The sequence below is a fragment of the Choloepus didactylus genome, chromosome 15 (genome assembly GCF_015220235.1).
Source record: "Choloepus didactylus isolate mChoDid1 chromosome 15, mChoDid1.pri, whole genome shotgun sequence".
Classification (NCBI taxonomy): domain Eukaryota; kingdom Metazoa; phylum Chordata; class Mammalia; order Pilosa; family Megalonychidae; genus Choloepus; species Choloepus didactylus.
In genome coordinates, this window is record NC_051321.1 from 11,435,886 (window position 1) to 11,452,691 (window position 16,806).

General features: G+C 41.1%; 1 protein-coding gene across 1 annotated transcript; it reads left to right on the forward strand.

Moving 5' to 3' along the window:
* Positions 1 to 1,158: 1,158 nt before the first annotated feature.
* Positions 1,159 to 14,595, forward strand: NSMCE4A (NSE4 homolog A, SMC5-SMC6 complex component). Its single transcript, XM_037804995.1, has 11 exons — positions 1,159 to 1,524; positions 2,259 to 2,336; positions 5,361 to 5,491; positions 7,487 to 7,638; positions 9,610 to 9,709; positions 10,335 to 10,425; positions 11,338 to 11,432; positions 12,453 to 12,501; positions 13,232 to 13,326; positions 13,417 to 13,510; positions 14,435 to 14,595. The coding sequence occupies exons 1-10, from the start codon at positions 1,245 to 1,247 to the stop codon at positions 13,489 to 13,491; spliced, it is 1,146 nt and encodes a 381-aa protein (XP_037660923.1). The 5' UTR covers positions 1,159 to 1,244; the 3' UTR covers positions 13,492 to 13,510; positions 14,435 to 14,595.
* The last annotated feature ends 2,211 nt before the right edge of the window (positions 14,596 to 16,806 follow it).

A 16,806-nucleotide genomic window follows, 5' to 3' on the forward strand; every position in this document is an offset into this window, starting at 1 on the left:
ATTCCTGGGATAAATCCTACTTCATCATGTTGTATAATCTTTTTCATTCATTGCTGGATTTGGTTTGCAAGTCTTTTGTTGAGGAATTCTGCATCTAAATTCTTAAAGTTTATTGGTCTGTAATTTTCTTTGCTTGTTATGTCTTTGTATTGTTTTGGAATCAGAGTAATACTGGGCCTCATAGAATGAGTTGGAAGTGTTCCCTTCTCTTCTGTATTTTGGAAACACTTGTAAAATATTAGTGTTAATTATTTTTTAAACATTTCATAGAAGTTACCAGTGAAGACAAATGACCCTGGACTTCTCTTTGTGGAAAGTTTTCAGTTATTAATTCAATCTCTTCATTTTAATGGGTTTATTCTGATTTTCTCTTTTTTCTGGAGTCAGTTTCAGTGGTTTATGTCTTTCTAGGATTCTGTCCATCTGTTGACATACACTTATCTTTGAAACTACACTGGATATAATTCCGTTTTCCTTGGACCCCCTAGAAGGTACTTCAGAATCTTTTAGTTTGAACATAAACTGACATCATGCTGTAAATATCTAAAAGGGATGGTTAACAGAGAGCTATGAGGAAGTCAGAGAACTCTGTTAATTTGTCTGTTCTGTCCTCATGAAGAGTGGTATTGCCAGCTGCACATAAACCTCATTTGATTCCCCCCATTGTTGGCTCAGAGAAAGGAAGGGACTTGCTCAAAGTCACAGATGGTGAGTGGCAGAACCACGCTTCCCGTCTCTAAGTCCAGAGCTCATCCGCCTCAACTGCAGGAACCCTGGTCAACAATCATGCACTGAGTGCGCAGGACATCGCCAGGCTGTGGCAGTGTCCTGGGAGCCAAAGAGACCGCGGGTAGATGAAGGTCTGGTGGGGTGGGCAGAAGACCCCAGACTCCAAGATTCTAACGACCTTTCAATGTGAAGAAAGTGTTGTAATAGCGGGATCTTACGGTGCCTAACGTCAGGGGAGCAAACAGGCTCTCGGGCAGGGGGCTAAGGTGCGTTCAGTCCAGGGACAGGTCCCCAGAAGCCCTGGGGCGCGCTCGGGCCCCCAGCACCGCCCTCTACCGCGGCGGCCCTGCAAACGCCGGCCTCCTCGCCGGCCTCCGGCCACAGGCGTCGCTGTGCGCTCGGGCGCGCTCGGCCCCACAGCCGCGTGCCGCGGGGAGCCGGCGCCCGCGCGGGTAGGGGTTTCAGTTTCTGGCGCGAACTTCCGCCGTTCCGAAGTTGCACGGACTATTGGCGCGATGTCCGGAGACAGCAGCGGCCGCCGGGCCGAGGGCCGCAGCCGAGGCCGGGTCCGCGACCGGCACCGGGAACGCAGCCGCTCCCCGCTGCTGCCCGGGTCCCGCCGGAGCGCGGCGCCGGAGCGCAGGGTGGCCCAGGAGCGCCCGAGCCTGGAGGAGGCTGAACCGTCGGATTCCGGGGACGAGGGGGTGGACCCGGCGAGCTTGGAGGCGGACACCGACCACGGCCTGTGCCGCCAGATCCGCCATCAGTACCGGGCGCTCATCAACTCCGTCCAACGTAAGGCGCCGGGGGGCGGCGCGGACCTGGCGGGCGCGTTCCCCGCCCCGGCGCCCCGGGTTGGGGTGGGGGCCTGCGAGGCCGGTGCGCAAACCCAGGCCCCGCGCAGCCCAGGCTTTTTTAAAAAGCGCACTTGGTGACAGCCTCTGGCAGCCGGGCCGCGCCTTGATTTGCTTTCAAGGCACTCCCGCGTCCGTGCTGTCCACTGAGTCTCACGACCTCAGGGCGGGGGGCACGGCGGGCCCCCGATTTGCAGAACCGAGCTCAGACCGCTCGGAAGGGGGAGAGGCGGGACGCGGACACTGCAAGCTTCCGGTTGCTTTCGGCGGTGGGGTGTCCGCCCCGCAGCGTGCGCGTCACTTGGGAGCTGTCAGAAATGCAAATTCTCGGATTCTGCCCCCGACCTAGCGAATCCGAGACTCTGGGGGCGGCCGGGCATTCTGTTGCCGCGCCCAGCGGGCGATTCTGTTGCTTGCAAAAGTTGGAGAAGCACCCTGTCATGGAACATTCCTCAGAGGTGGCAGGGAAAGACGAGCTCTTTGGATTAAGGTTAAAGAGAGCCAGGGTTTCCTTTTAAAGTGCATGCTCTTTCAAGGATAGAGTCACGTTCTCTTTCCGTGCTATTTTGGTTAAAAAGGTAAAGATCCCAGCGGGAAGGGGACGGGAGATTACTTTGTCAATAATTTACTAGTGAATGACGAGAAATTCCCCAAAGCTTTATTTTTTTCAAATAGAAAATCGAGAGGATATACTGAATGCCAGCGACAAACTAACAGAGGTCCTTGAAGAGGCCAACACTCTGTTTAATGGAGGTAATTAATTGTTTTAATACCGAAGCTTTTTGTTACACACTTTGGGATCGTTTTAATTTGTCTTATATAAGAGCCAAATTATTGACATCAAACAATGAATAATTCCCACATCTATATCAGTGCTTTACCAATTTTGGAACTTTTTTTCATTTTAACAATAGTACTAATTTTATTGTGCACTTAACATTTGCTAAGCATAGACTAAGGCTTTGCATGAAATTCTGGGGGGGTGGGTCGCCGCCATCTGTTTGAACAAGCTCTGCAGGTGATTCTGTTGCTTGTTTGAGTTTGAGAACTTTAGGTGTTTTGTCTTTATCTTTCTGTTATGTTTACTGCTGTATCCCCAGTATCTGTTTGTTGAATGGATGAATTAAAGAAATCACTGAGCTAGCCTCTGCCATCCTGGTTCTTTTCCTGTCCTCTCAGTCTCCTTTCTGTCAGCTCTTTGCTGTTGGTGCACCTACAACCCAGTGCGGGGTAGCCGTTGGGTCTCCAGTCAGGGGCCTGTGTGTATGTGTGTGTGGCACGTGTGAGGGAGGGAGAGAACGAGAGAGATTGAAAGAGAGACAGAAGATCCCAGAGTGCTGAGCTGTAGACCATCAGGGCTTTAAAATTAATCTCTGTTTGAATTAAATGCAGCAGCATGGCGGGCAAGGCTAACACAACATTGTGAATTTGGTTAATTCCACTGAACTGTATGCTCGGGAGTGGTTGAGACTGGAAAGCTCATGTTGTATATGTGTTCCCCCAATTAAGACAGAGACGAAAGAGTTAACAATGACAAAGGCACACCATGATCCTAGACTGAATCTAAAAACGGAGGAGAAAAGGCCCAAAAGGGCATTATTGGGACACACGAAAAAACTGGTAGACTGTAAGCTCCATATCTGTTAAATTTCTTGAATGTGATAGCTGTACTTGAGTTGCATAAGTGAATATCCTTGTTCTTAGGAAAAGTACATGGCAATGTTAAGTGTTCAAGGATCATGGTGTGTACAGGCTACTCTCACATGTTTGGAAAATGGATAGATAGGTAGACAGACAGATATACAAATGTGGCAAAATGTTCAGAGCTGGTTGGGGTATATGTTGGAGTTCTCTATATGCATTTTGCATTGTTTTTGCAACTGTCCTGTTAATTTTAATCTATTTAAAAATAAAACGTTTATTAAAAAGAAACACAAGCAACAGCATTGTTAGTGGTAGCAGCTCAGTCGGCTCAATGGCAGGAATGGGGCCCGGGATAGTCCCTGATGTAGGCCATGGTCCCCTGCAGACAGACGCCTCTCTACCATTTATTTGGGCTAGAAAGGGAGAAATGTGGACAAAGGCCACTGGAAGGAAGTCAGCAGCAATTGGCAATGCCTGGATACCACAATTCCTCAGATGTATTTCTGGACATCCCTGAGTATGTCTTATGCTTGATACTTTGTCTCTTCTTAACATTTTTCTGTCACTATGCACTCAAATTTGTGTTTTTCTTGCTCTGACCACAGCCTCCTTACCACTCACCTGTCTGGTCTACCACATTTACTGAATCTCATCAAAGCCTACAGGAACCAAGTCTGTCTTTCTGGCCTGGTTAAATAACCCTCTACTCCCCGTAGCTCCCCATCCTCCCTCCTCCAGCCTGGACCGCCAGTCAGTCTGTTCACTGTTACTCTCTCCTTCGTATCATTGTGCATCTTGTTAGTTCTGTATCCAAAAATCATTTCCACCATCAGCTCTTTCTGCTGTGCTGACTGGGTCACCTCTTTTAGGCAAAATTTTCATTCAAATGGGCTCTCAGCAACAAAATTTCTAGGTCCTTGGTATTCATGGATTTCATGTTCTTAGTTTTGACTCTTCAGAGACCTTAAAGTCTTGCCTGGCATAAAAGTCTGGCCTTTTCTCAAAGTATGTGCTGTGAGACTAATGGGCGAGAAAGATCTGAAATAGAGCCTGGGAATGAGTGCGACCAGTAACCAACACTTGTGTCCACTTGGTTCTTCCAGTCATCGTCACTTCTGTGGTAACTCTCTGAAATGATGAAAATCTTTTCCTTTGAGAGAAAAAAAATGTGTAAAACTGAAAAGTGGAGTCAACAAGTTCTCCACCCAGGGCTTTGCTGTTTTTTTTTGGTGAGGCTTGATCAGGAAATCTTGATTTGGATAAATGGCCTTGAGGACCAAGCCAGCACACACATTTCTGTATTTGAACTTGGCTGTATTTGTCTTTTCTGGGCTTGCCTTTGAATTCCCCATTGCAGTATTTCCACACCACTTTTTCATCCTCACTGTTCCTACAGGTTCTCAATAAGCTCCGACTCCTTAGCCTGGGATGTTTCCTCCATTGTTGACCTTCTCTCCAAATTTCATAGCTTAAGCATCCTGTGTTTCCCTGCCCAGTTCCCACTCATTTTTTATGTAAATCATTTTATCTTCCTAGCTTATCTTAAATCCCATGTCCTCTCTAACCTATCTTCATCATCCATCTCCAGCGGTCACTGCCCTGCTGCTACAGACCATTCATGCGGTGTTGCTTGTGCTGTCATGTGGGTGTGTCAACCTCCAGGGCCTGGGGGGCTGGAGACAGTGTCCTGCACGTATTTCAGTTGAGGCTCCTTGACATCTTACCTACTGCTGTTTGACAGGTCCCATGCCCACCACAGTGCATTCTGCTGGGGACATTCAATTTCACTTTAATCAGCACAGATGCTAATAGTGATTGGGAAGGGTTAGTGGGGTCAAAAGGAAAAGCAAGTGTTAGAGATGATAGAGGTTTTGTTAAAACTGGGGTAATTAAGAAATGGTGATTAACAGCGATAGGAAAACTGGAGAAAGGGGTGGGTTTTAGGAAGACGGATCAGCTTCAGCTCAAGTGGAGATTTTGCTGAGTTGGGCAGGGGAGCCAGTTTTTAGAGGGTGATGGGTCAGTTTTCAACATGTTGAGGCTTTTTGGTCCAGTGGGAAATGCCTAGTAAGTAGCTGGAAGTTTAGGGAAACATCCATGATAATGTGTATTTTCCCTTCTTATTTTGAATAGTGTCCCGAGCAAGAGAAGCAGTTCTAGATGCCCACTTTCTTGTTCTGGCTTCAGATTTGGGAAAAGAGAAAGCAAAGCAGCTGCGCTCCGATCTCAGCTCCTTTGATATGCTGAGATATGTTGAAACTCTAGTAAGTTCAAAGCTACAGAATCTTAATAAAAAACGTATATTTTTGTATAATTAACAATCTTCTTTGCTTGCATTTTTATATACATGGGTTCCTTTTTCCTTTTTTTTATTCTTCCTTGCCTCAGATTCCTCCAAAGAGATCTTACGAAATTAAACACATGAAAGTAGAATCTGTTTGGTGGAATTTAGGATGGGAACTTAGAGCACAGTTTGAATATCTCTTAGCATTCTGTTTTAAGACTCACTCTGGATGCTGTGGTTATTTACAAATAGCCTTTTTCCCTCAGTCAGGTATCAGGTCTTAAGTGTTCTAGATTATTCTCAGCAATCTAGGACCTTTGTCCTGGGTTGGGCCAAAACCCAACACTGCAGGTGGTAGAGGCCTGTGGAGAGGGCATGTTTTCATCTGTCTTTGAGAATATTTCAGAATCATAAGGATATGATTGGGGTTTTATTTTTGTTTTAGTCAAACCTTTCTCTGCCTCTTAATAAGCTTGAATAGTTGCCTGAAATTTTAAAACTTTTCCTTGATGGAGTTACCAAGAAAACAGTAGCATAGATAGATGTACCTTGGTGTGAACATGAGATTTTTTTTTATGGTTACTAAAATGATTCAGTACCATGAAATCTGGTCACTTAAAGTAATTATTTTATAAAGGGAGTATTAATGCATGAGTCAGACAAGTATTTCCAACTTACTGTTTTTAAAACTTAAAAATTTCCTTTTCTTCCCCCTTAACCTTTAAATTGTGAAGTATAATGCATTTTGAAAAATATTGGCATAGAGCTCAATAAACAGTGACCATACCTTGGGTTATTTTTTAAAAAATCACTTTTTATTTATCAGGTTAAGCCTTGTACTTTAGATAATACATCAAAATAAATTCCACTCTGTTAACCCACAACTTCTCTTAAAAAAAAAAAAAAAAAAATTCCAGAAGTTTTAAGGCATTAAGTGTAAAACCCAAAATTAATAGTTGTTGGATCTCAGGATGGGGAAGAGCTTTCCAAGTATAACACCAAATGTAGAAACTATAAAGTGTAAAGATTCGACCAGATGAAAATTGAACTGCTCCCCTTTCGAGGGTGTGGTGTTCGGACTGGGAGGGAGGAGAATCCAGAGGACCCGACCATCCCATTCGGATTGGGCCCCTGTAGCCATTCTTCAAAGGGTGGTCATCTATACTGGGGTTAAGGTTCCTGAGAGCTTTGTGATTGATTATTGTTTATGTATTAAATGACCATTTTAAGTTGATAACTTCTAGACATTTTGCAATATCATGTAATAAAAATATCCTTTTCATAAAAGACAATTGTCGGCTTTCCACCAACTTCCTCCCAGGGAGTCCCTTTTAAAGTGAACCCTCACCTCTCAGTGGGGCCACTGCTTTCTGGATAGGCTGGGATATAAGCTGACTGCAGAGCCCTAGGAGGTTGGCTAACCATGGCAGTCGGAAAGCCTGCTAACCTTCTCTATTTGGTCTCCTCAAGTGCTTCTCAAAGCTTTTGCTTTGGGGTATGCTTTTGTATTTTTACGCTAATATAAACTCCTTTAGCACACCAGTGGACTAGAGCATGGTTTCCCAATGTCCCAAATATCTCTACTGACATTTGGGGCTGGGTTAGTGTGTTGTTGGGGACAGTCCTATGCATTGTAGGATGCCGAACAGCATTCCTGGCCTCTACCCAGTAGATGCCAATAAGACCCTCCCCAGTTTTGATTCTAGTCATAGCCAGAAGACCCCTGGAAGGCAAAACCACCCTGGCTGAGAATCACTGGTCTAGATCATCTCACTTTATTACCAAAAGAACCTTCAGAAATAGGAATTTATATATAAATTTATCTTTACAATGAGAAATTCAGCCAACATGTTACAACACAGACAACAGGCTTTGTCTCTGGCCCCTTCAAGTTTTAGTGATATAGATGATTGGATTTGGGGAATGATTGCTTGTGGCTTAACTGGAGTTTTTTTGTTTCCCTTCCTTTTTGTAGTTGACACATATGGGTGTAAATCCACTAGAAGCTGAAGAACTCATCCGTGATGAAGATAGTTCTGATTTTGAATTCATAGTCTATGACTCCTGGAAAATATCAGGCAAAACAGCAGAAAACACCTTTAATAAAACCCATACATTCCACTTTCTGTAAGATTATTTTAAAAATCTGACAGACCAGCCATTTATAAACCTTAAATTGTTTTTTATTGTAGTGACAAAGATGATGTTTGGTGTTGTAGAGGTGACAGGCATGATGCCATTGTTCGTCGATGTTTTAAACGTCTGTTTAAAGGCCCAGGAAATCTTGATGTGGACAAAACCTTGAGGACTGCCTCACCTGGCTTTAGCAGGAAAAGCTGGCCGGAACCTCCTTTCCTAGGCTCTCTCTGGGCTTATTTGCTTTCTAGTTTGTATGCCTTTGGTGTGTGGCAGAGTCTCTGGCTTTATCACCTTTAAAATCCTTATCATGTCTGTCCTTCCCTCTGAGGGATCTTTAGAGATTGAACCAACATAGGTAAAATGTCATTTATGATAATTTCCTAAGGAATGAAAGCCAGCCTGTATCTGAGAGCTGTTGGATTCACTGTCACATAAACAGCCCAGTCCATATTTTGAACACAATTCTAATTTTGAAAAGTTTTTCTTCCTATTCGAATGAAATTGGTTCTGTCTTAACTTTCTAGCTCAGTCCTGTGGAGACACCAAGAATAGCTCTTAGGGTTCTTTTGTAAGTCAGCCTTCAATTTCATTAGTCATGTTCCCCAGGACTTACTGTCTCTAGGGTGACCATCTCAGCTGTTGCAGTCATTTTTTCCCAACGTGGTGTAGCTCCCAGGCATTTTTCTACCCTCGTTCACCCTTCTAAATCTCCTGAGATTGGGGTTTCATCTAGAAGGCTTTGGAGATGCGAACGTAGTAGGTCTGTTGTGTGGGACCAGGCATCTGCTTTAAACAAGGCTACAGGTGACTAGGGTGCCTGGGAGCATTACATATATTAATAGGCTAAAGACCAAGTCTTTGTTTCTTACTGTTGATTGCTAGGCTTTTCATGAATCTTAGGACCTAAAATAAAGCCTTTTATGGTGTGACTTCATCTCATCATCCACCCCAACTTCCAGCCACAGTGACGCAGTCACAGATGTGTGCATCTGCACTTGCTGTTTCCTCCATCTCCAGTGTCCTTTCTCCATCTGTTCAGTCTGTTAAGGTTTACTAACCTCACGAGCCCCAACTCAGAAGCCTCCAGTAACTTCTCTAGACTCAAGTTATCAGTGTAAGATCAGATTTTCCAAACTGACCACTCCCATGTCTAGGTAGATTTCTCTGCCCAAGTGTTGTCATAGCGCTTGAGTAACACTTGTATTACAGCACTTTAGGATCTGCCATGTTATGCTGAAATGTATCTGTGTGTGTGTGTATATACATCTGCCCATCAGACTCTATACTTTGGTCTCCTTATGTGTAGGACCCCATGGATCTGTGTTCTCAGGGCCTTGATATCTATATCACACATCTATTACTGTAGCTCAAGTCTGCATTAGAGCTTTATGGGGAGAGCCCAAAGGGGAAAGGAGTCCTATGGCCTCTGCTTGACCTTTTGTTCTAAGACAAGAGACTTGTAGTCCCAGGCTGGGAGCCTGTGCCCTGGCACCCCCAAACCAAACTCTTTTGACCCCACTGGTTCAGTTCCATTTCCTTCCCCAAATGTTCATCCTTTCTCTGGTCTCTAAATTTGGTTTTGCTGGATAATTCTTTGTGGTAAGGGGCTGTCCTGTGCATTGTAGGATGTTTAGCAGCTTATCTTGCTGCTACGCACTAGATGCCTCAAAACAGACTTCACAGGCATGTTCACTGGCTTTCTGTTCAGAGTAAATGAAGGTGCTTGAGGAGATGTCTGTGGTTGCGTAGAGCTCCTACGAGTTCTTTTAGAAACACGGGGCAGAGAGGGCCTCACAAACTTTACTGAGACGCTTGGTCTGATGTCGGCTCATTCACCAATGCCTGGTCTGAATTTGACTTTACCACGGGAACTGCTTTTAGTTAATGGAGTTAGTTTTTTAAAAACACAAACACACATACACAAAACAAAAAAAGACATGAAAGCCATGTTTTCATTAGGTTGGGTTCAATACAAGGAGAGGCACCCGTGCCAAAGCCACGTGTCGATCGTCCAAAGAAAGTTCGTGTGATAGAAGAGCAGAGGGCAATGCCTGCCCAGGTGTGTCTCTTTAAATGTTGCTTTTCAAAAATAGCCATTAATACAGTGTACATACAATTGGGCTATCTTTTCTGTTTTTGGATCTTGAGTCATATTATGTCACTTGAATAATCATTTAAGCCTTTAAACATTATATTGGATTGAACACTTGTTTTTGTTTTAACTCATTTCTGTTATTTTAATCAGTTCTTCTGAACCAAGTTTCCTCTATCTCGGCACTATTGACATTTTGGGCTGGATAATTCTTTGTTGTGAGGGGCTGTCCTATGCACTGTAAGATGTTTAGTAGCATCTCTGGCCTCTACCTACTAGATGTCAGTGATGCCCTTCCGCCACAGTTGTGACAACCAAAAATGTTTCCAGATACCGGAGAATGTCCTCTGGGTGCAAAATCGCCCCCAGTTGAGACCCACTACCCTCAACTGCCCTTTTTGTTCTACTAAGAAATTAACATATAAATATTATTAAGCTAGAAAAAAAATTTTAACTCTAAATTTTAAGACAGGGATAGAAACTATTAGCAATACCCAACAAAAGACATTTAGGAGAGATTGGGAATCCAAGAAAAGGTTGTTAGTAGGCAAGCAAGTAGATCAGTCTGCTTGATAATGACCTTATTTTTCAGTTAAAAAGAATGGAAGAATCTCAACAAGAAGCAACAGAAAAAGAAGTAGAAAGAATCTTGGGATTGTTGCAAACCTATTTTCGAGAAGATCGTAAGTATGATACCAAGTTCAAATGAAGCAAATTGTATTTTTCTGGGTTAGACATTTGTCACTGTCACAGGAAATTATTTTTATTAAAAAAGCATTTTTAGTTGTATGCCATGATTTTGGTTCTTCCTTGGCATATATATTTAAGGAGGTTTCGTTTCTCCTTTTAGAAATTCCACATGAGACTGTTTGGGGAAGTAATTTTTTGCATTTTTATTTTTAAACGATAGGTTATATTTTCTGTTATAAAATAAAACTTTATATAGCAGTATGAAAAGTAAAAAGTCAAGAACCTAATTCTATTTGCCCCTCACTTGCCGGAAATAGCCACTTTTAAAATGTGGAGGATCTTTCAGAATATTTTGTTTGTCAATCATACAAACATGCACTTGCAAATAGTGTTTTTTTTTTTTTAATTTATTTTTGCCTTTTTCAAAGCTGATTATAAGATTATAATATGCACACTCGTCTGCAACCTGACTTTTCCATGTGGACATCCTTCCATATCAATACATATACATCTTCCTTATTCTTTACAGTGATTCCCATTGTAAGGTTATATTGTAAATATATTTAACCAGTCCTCTAATGATGAATAAGTTCTTTATAGCATTTTACTCTTATATAAACCACTGAAGTGAAAAATCTTTGTACATATTTTTTGCTGATACTTCTGTAGGACGCCTGTTTAAAAGGGGGATTGCCAGGTCAGTGGGCACACGTATTTTTAATAGATACCACCAAACTGTTCTCCAGAGGGGCCATATCAAGTTACACTTCACAACACGTTGAGTGCCCATTTCTTCTCTTTCTCTCTGGCATATTCTAGAGTATTGGTCTTAACATTTTTGCCAATTTGATAAGCAAAAGTAATTTTTCCTGATTTGAAGATTTTTTTTCCCCGTTTTTCTATAGCTGATACGCCCATGTCCTTCTTTGACTTTGTGGTTGATCCACATTCATTTCCCCGTACAGTGGAAAACATCTTTCATGTTTCCTTCATTATAAGGGTAAGATTTAAGCTATTCCTTTAATTGCTTTTATATGCTTTTAGTAGGATAGATTGGGAGCTAGCAGAGATATTTTTGCTAACTAGCATGTGTTTTAGTCCCATTTGTAGCAAAACATTAGTTGATACATTGGCAGACAATAACTAACTAAAAATTTGTGTCCAGGCTTTTATGTTTTAGAAATTAGAGAAAGAATTGGCAAAATTTGCATTTAGGACTATATATTAGATAACAGTATGGTGTAAATGTTAAATTCCCTGAATTTGATAGTTGTCATGTTATGTAAGAGAATATCCTTGTTCAGAAGACATACATGCTGAAGTATTGAGGAAAAGTGACAGGTCATCTATGACTTTACTCTCACACGGTTGATAAAAATAATATAGCATATATAGAGAGAGACAGTGATAGAGCAAATGTGCCAAACCTTCATCAGTTGATGAATTTGGATAAAGGTTATATAGGAAACCTTTATAGTAGTCTTGCAGACTACTTGCACTACTCTTTAAGTTTGAAATTATTTTGAAATAGAAGGTTTACCCTACTCAGAAATGCACTATGGAAATTTGCTTAAGACTGTCTGTTGTCAGGTTGTATATTCCTGGACACATAAGATGAATTTGATTTTGACTTCGATAAAATCTTGTACTGACCAAAGTATTTTTCCAGAAATGATAACAAGGCGTATTATTGATGGTAAGTATAGACTCTGCATAATAAAATGCAGAGTACTAAAGAGTATTTGTGAATCAGTTAAAGAGGCAGGACAGTTACAGTTTTATTTAAGAGGTCCTTAGGATGGAGGCTGTATCTGGGTGAGAGTTATCTAGAAACCTGAGAAATGCCCTGTGTAAAGAAAGATGTTAGAAAGCCTGTCCATGTAGTTTCATTGTTATGGTACACTTTGATTGTCCTTGTCTGAGATACAGAGGTTTCTAATTGAGTAAATTTCTTTTCATCCAGTAGTTACAGGTCTTGAATCAAAATTTTAGTCTTCACTAAAATCTGGTTTGTGTTTAGGATGGTTTTGCAAGAATAAGACTTGACCAAGACCGGCTGCCGATAATAGGTAAATGATAGTATGTCCAGAAATTTTAATTTTAGAGAAATTGTATTTGTCATTGGGATTTACTAAATTCATGTTACTAAATGTAAATGAGTTTTCATTGTAGGTAGCAAACTTTTATGATGTCATGTCTTGCTCAATTAACTGAAAGTACTGTAGTTTAAAACTTTGTTGGTTTCATCTATATCACCAATTCAAAATCTATGGTAGTAAATGTTATCGTGATAAAATTCCCCTCAAATTTTAATTTAGAAAGTTTGTAATTTGCGGTCATTTTGAAGTTTCTTTCTTTCTAACCACTTTTTCCATGGCGCCAACTCTTCTCCCTGATGAAAATTTAATTCTTACTTGAATAATTTCACAGTCTTTATTACTCATGTTCTCCTAGGATCTGTAACGGATGAAATACTTTCATTGCACTTAATTGTTCCTTTAAGTTCTCAATTTCATACTGTATTCACTAGGGCTTAGCTCTATGCTTGTTGGAAAGATAGGCAGATGTTTTCAACTGTTTGGAATGTACCACTCTATTACTTTGTTTTTTAAATAGAAGGATGCAAATGGGATTGCTTGCTATTATATTAGCACTACAATAGCTTAATGATGCCTGCACTCCTAATAAGTATGTAATTGAAATATCATCTCAAGACAGGTTTCATTCCTTTTATTTTTCTGTTTGAATTAACTACCTCTTCTGATTTGGTAACCTTTGAAAACTTTGTCTTTCAAACAGAGCCTGTTAATATTAATGAAGAAAGTGAGGGAATTGACCAAAACACCCAGACTAGGAATCAAGGAATCCTAGCTTTGAGTTACCGGGACTGGGAGGTAAAGCTCTGTGTGTTGCTCCTGCGTGGCTCTGACTCCATCTTCCTTTGCTTTTAACCCAGTGCCCATGTGTTCTTTGTTCTCTGCCAGGAGATTGTGAAGACCTTTGAGATCTCAGAGCCTGTGATTGCCTCCAGTCAGAGTCGGCAGAGACTAAGTGTTTGATGCCCGCTTGAAGGTGACGGTAAGTAACGTTTTCTGTGGTCAGCTGCACATTTTTATTAAGTTGTACTTGGGGTTACAAACCATCCCACTTGTTTCCCATTCCAGTGAAATCTGGATTTTGTCTCCCTCTGGTGCCTCATTCTTAAATATGTCACCCGGGAGGAAGGCGGGTGCAGGACGTAGTGGCTGCGAGTTCCTTTGTTTGAGTAATTACTTTGGTATTTTTAAGATTTGCAGAAGAAAGAGGCAGACCAAGTGTTCCTACTTTTTTCTCCCCTAACAACTGATAAATAAGTGAAATACTGAATCCTACCATCAGTTTTGTTCACTGTCCCATTAGATTTGCTTATTTTATATGTACAAAACAAAAAAAGGAGGCATTAGCAAAAGCGGAATTACCTTGGAATAATGTTAGTAAATGGCCATTTCTGAAATTTGAGTTATGTTATGACATATTCTTCATTTTTGTGAAGGGGAATTCCATTTCTGGAAAGAAATCTTAGTGATGTTCTGGCATTCTGTATTGGCAAAGAGCAGACAGTGGGAACCAGGAGCTTCAGATTCTAGTGGCTCTGCACCTTATTAACTTTAAGACTTGGACAAGCCACTTAATCTCACTCAGCTTCATTTTTTTAATCCATAAAATCGGGAGATTTTTGAACTAGCTCAACATTCTATGATTTAAGAGTTAACTTTAGAGTTATGTTTACGTAACATAAACTCTCAATATGTACCTCAATTAATTTAACTTCTTTTGTTCCAAGATAATTTACTTCTGTAAAAATATTTTGAGGGAAGGAGGAGAAGACGCATATCATTTGGTTAACCTGGGCCCTGCTCATCAGGAGGAGCTAGGTGTTAGATTTCATTTATAGATATTAAATGAACTTTTGATTTATCATTTATACATGTTAACTAGCTTTTTTTCCCCCTCTCTTTTTAGGACTCAAATGGATAGTGAAATTCTAAAAGGAAAGCGGCATGTTTTGTATATATTGTATGATTAAACATTTTTAAAGACAGATTGTTTTTAGGAAAATGTAAATTTTCATAGTTAATGAATTTGTCATGGTCATCTTTGATTAAAGGAATTTCAATGCCATAGTCATAGTATCATTGTAGTTATTCTTTCTTCAATCCTGTCCATGGAAAGTTACACTCAGGTGGTTAATGGCCTATGCATCATTATGGTTTTTTAGCTGTAAAGTTAGTCAAGCCAACAAGTAATAGGTTGAACCATACGGAATTATTGGTTTTGTAGGTAAAAAAATGGTCAAGTACAGACATTTCACATGATTCAGCCTATGATTTACACACAAGAAACTATCAAATCCTCTGCCAAGCCAGGCTGGTGTTACCAGCAGTGTTCTTTCTGAACTCAGGGCTGCTGATTGCCATGAAAGATCACACGGCAGGGTGGATAGTGCTGCTCCTGTGCTTCTCATCTCTGCTGAGCCATCAGGTCCAAACTTGATGGTTTCTAGGTCTGGCTGTTTCCTTCTCCAACTCCCCAATTTTCTTCATCCTTGTCCTTTCTTGCTGCCATGGAAGGCTTGGGTTCTAGCTCTTCCCGCTTCCTTGGGGACGCCGCTCTTTCAGCCACATCCTCTCCCTTGCATCTCTTGCTTTCCTCTAACCATGCTCAACTCTCCCTTCTTAAAATCAAGGATCTGGCCCTTCTCCATTTGCTGTCTCCTCTTCTGTTGATCCTCAAACCATGCAGTGTGGGGCCTCCTTTCCCACCAAGCTCCTGACTGTCGTATGCCAGACCAACTGGTGATTCCTTTTTAAACTGTTAAATACAGTGGATAAATGCTGTGCCTTTGGTGCTTGAAAATTTACTCCTTGAAACCGTACATCCTTGAAATCGGATGCTTTGCCTGGTTCCCCTTCCACCATCTTACTCTCGGATTTGTACTATACCTGTATCCTGAACATTTCCAAAACTTCAGTTAATGTCTAAACTTCCATAAAAAGCTACAGATCTATGTATTATTGGCACAAAATGGGCTACTTAAAACATGTATAAAATAGTCCCCCAAATCTGTTCTCCCTGTAATCCCTATCCTGACACATTTTTACCACTTTATTTCCTCAGACAGAAACCTAGAATCTTATTATTATTTTTATTACCCACTTCTCACCCCAGTCAGTCACTAATTCCCATCAAATCGCTCAATTCTCTCCATCATGCCCGGTTACTGCCACAGACCCCCACCCGGTGTTCCGCTTCCTATCTACCCTTCAAACCTCTTCCACTTGTTCAACTCACTTCTTGATTTCTCAGTGATTCCCTACTGCCTCCACGATTAAAAACAACTGAAGCCTTCATGATGCTGAGAGCCTGGCACGATCAGGGCCCTCTGCCGACATTTCCAGGCTCACTTTCTCCTAAGGCAACAGCCATTTCTTTTTTTTTCAACAGCTTTATTGAGAAATGATTCACATACCATGCAATTCACTCATTTAAAGTGCACAATTCAGTGTGTTTTAGCATATTCTCAGGACTATGCAACCATCCCCACAATCTAATTTTAGAATATTTTTGTCACCCCTAAAGGAAACCCTGTATGCATTAGCAATCACTTCCCCTTCCTCACCTCCCCTTCCCACCCTGCAGCCCTCAGCAACCACGATCCTATTTTTTGTCTCTATCAATTTGCCTTTTTCTGTCTTTATACATTTGCCTATTCTGGACATTTTACATAAATGGAATCATACAGCGTATGATCTTTCTTAACACCATAATTTTTAAAACAAAATTTTTAAAATGAAAAGTTTAATTTTAAGAGAGTTGCTTTTTTCCTTTTCATTTGCCTACTTTCTACTCATTCAAAACTCTCCTTGTGTAAGCAACTTACAAGTGGTTACCTTTTGCAAACCAAGGGGAAAAGCTGTTACTTTTCATTTTGTACCTTTTTGTAACTATTGACTTTTCTAACCTTGGACTTTTATTTTTTAAAATTATCTATAGAGGTAATCTAGTGAGGGAAATTATGGGCTATTATCAGTTCTTTAAACTTATACATTGAAAAAAAAAAATAAATGTTATCTTTTAAAAATAAAACATGTCACATCCCCAGCCATGTGCCTTCCCAGCTAACAGAAGTTTTCCAGATGCCATTGGCCATCCTCCAGTGAAGGTACCCAATTACTGATGTGTTACCTTGGACATTTTATGGCCTTAAGACTGTAACTGGGTAGCCAAATAAACTCCCTTTTTATAAAAGCCAATCCATCTCTGGTGTTTTGCATTCTGCAGCATTAGCAAACTAGAACACCATGAATTGCTGCCCTACTCTTCAGTCCACATTC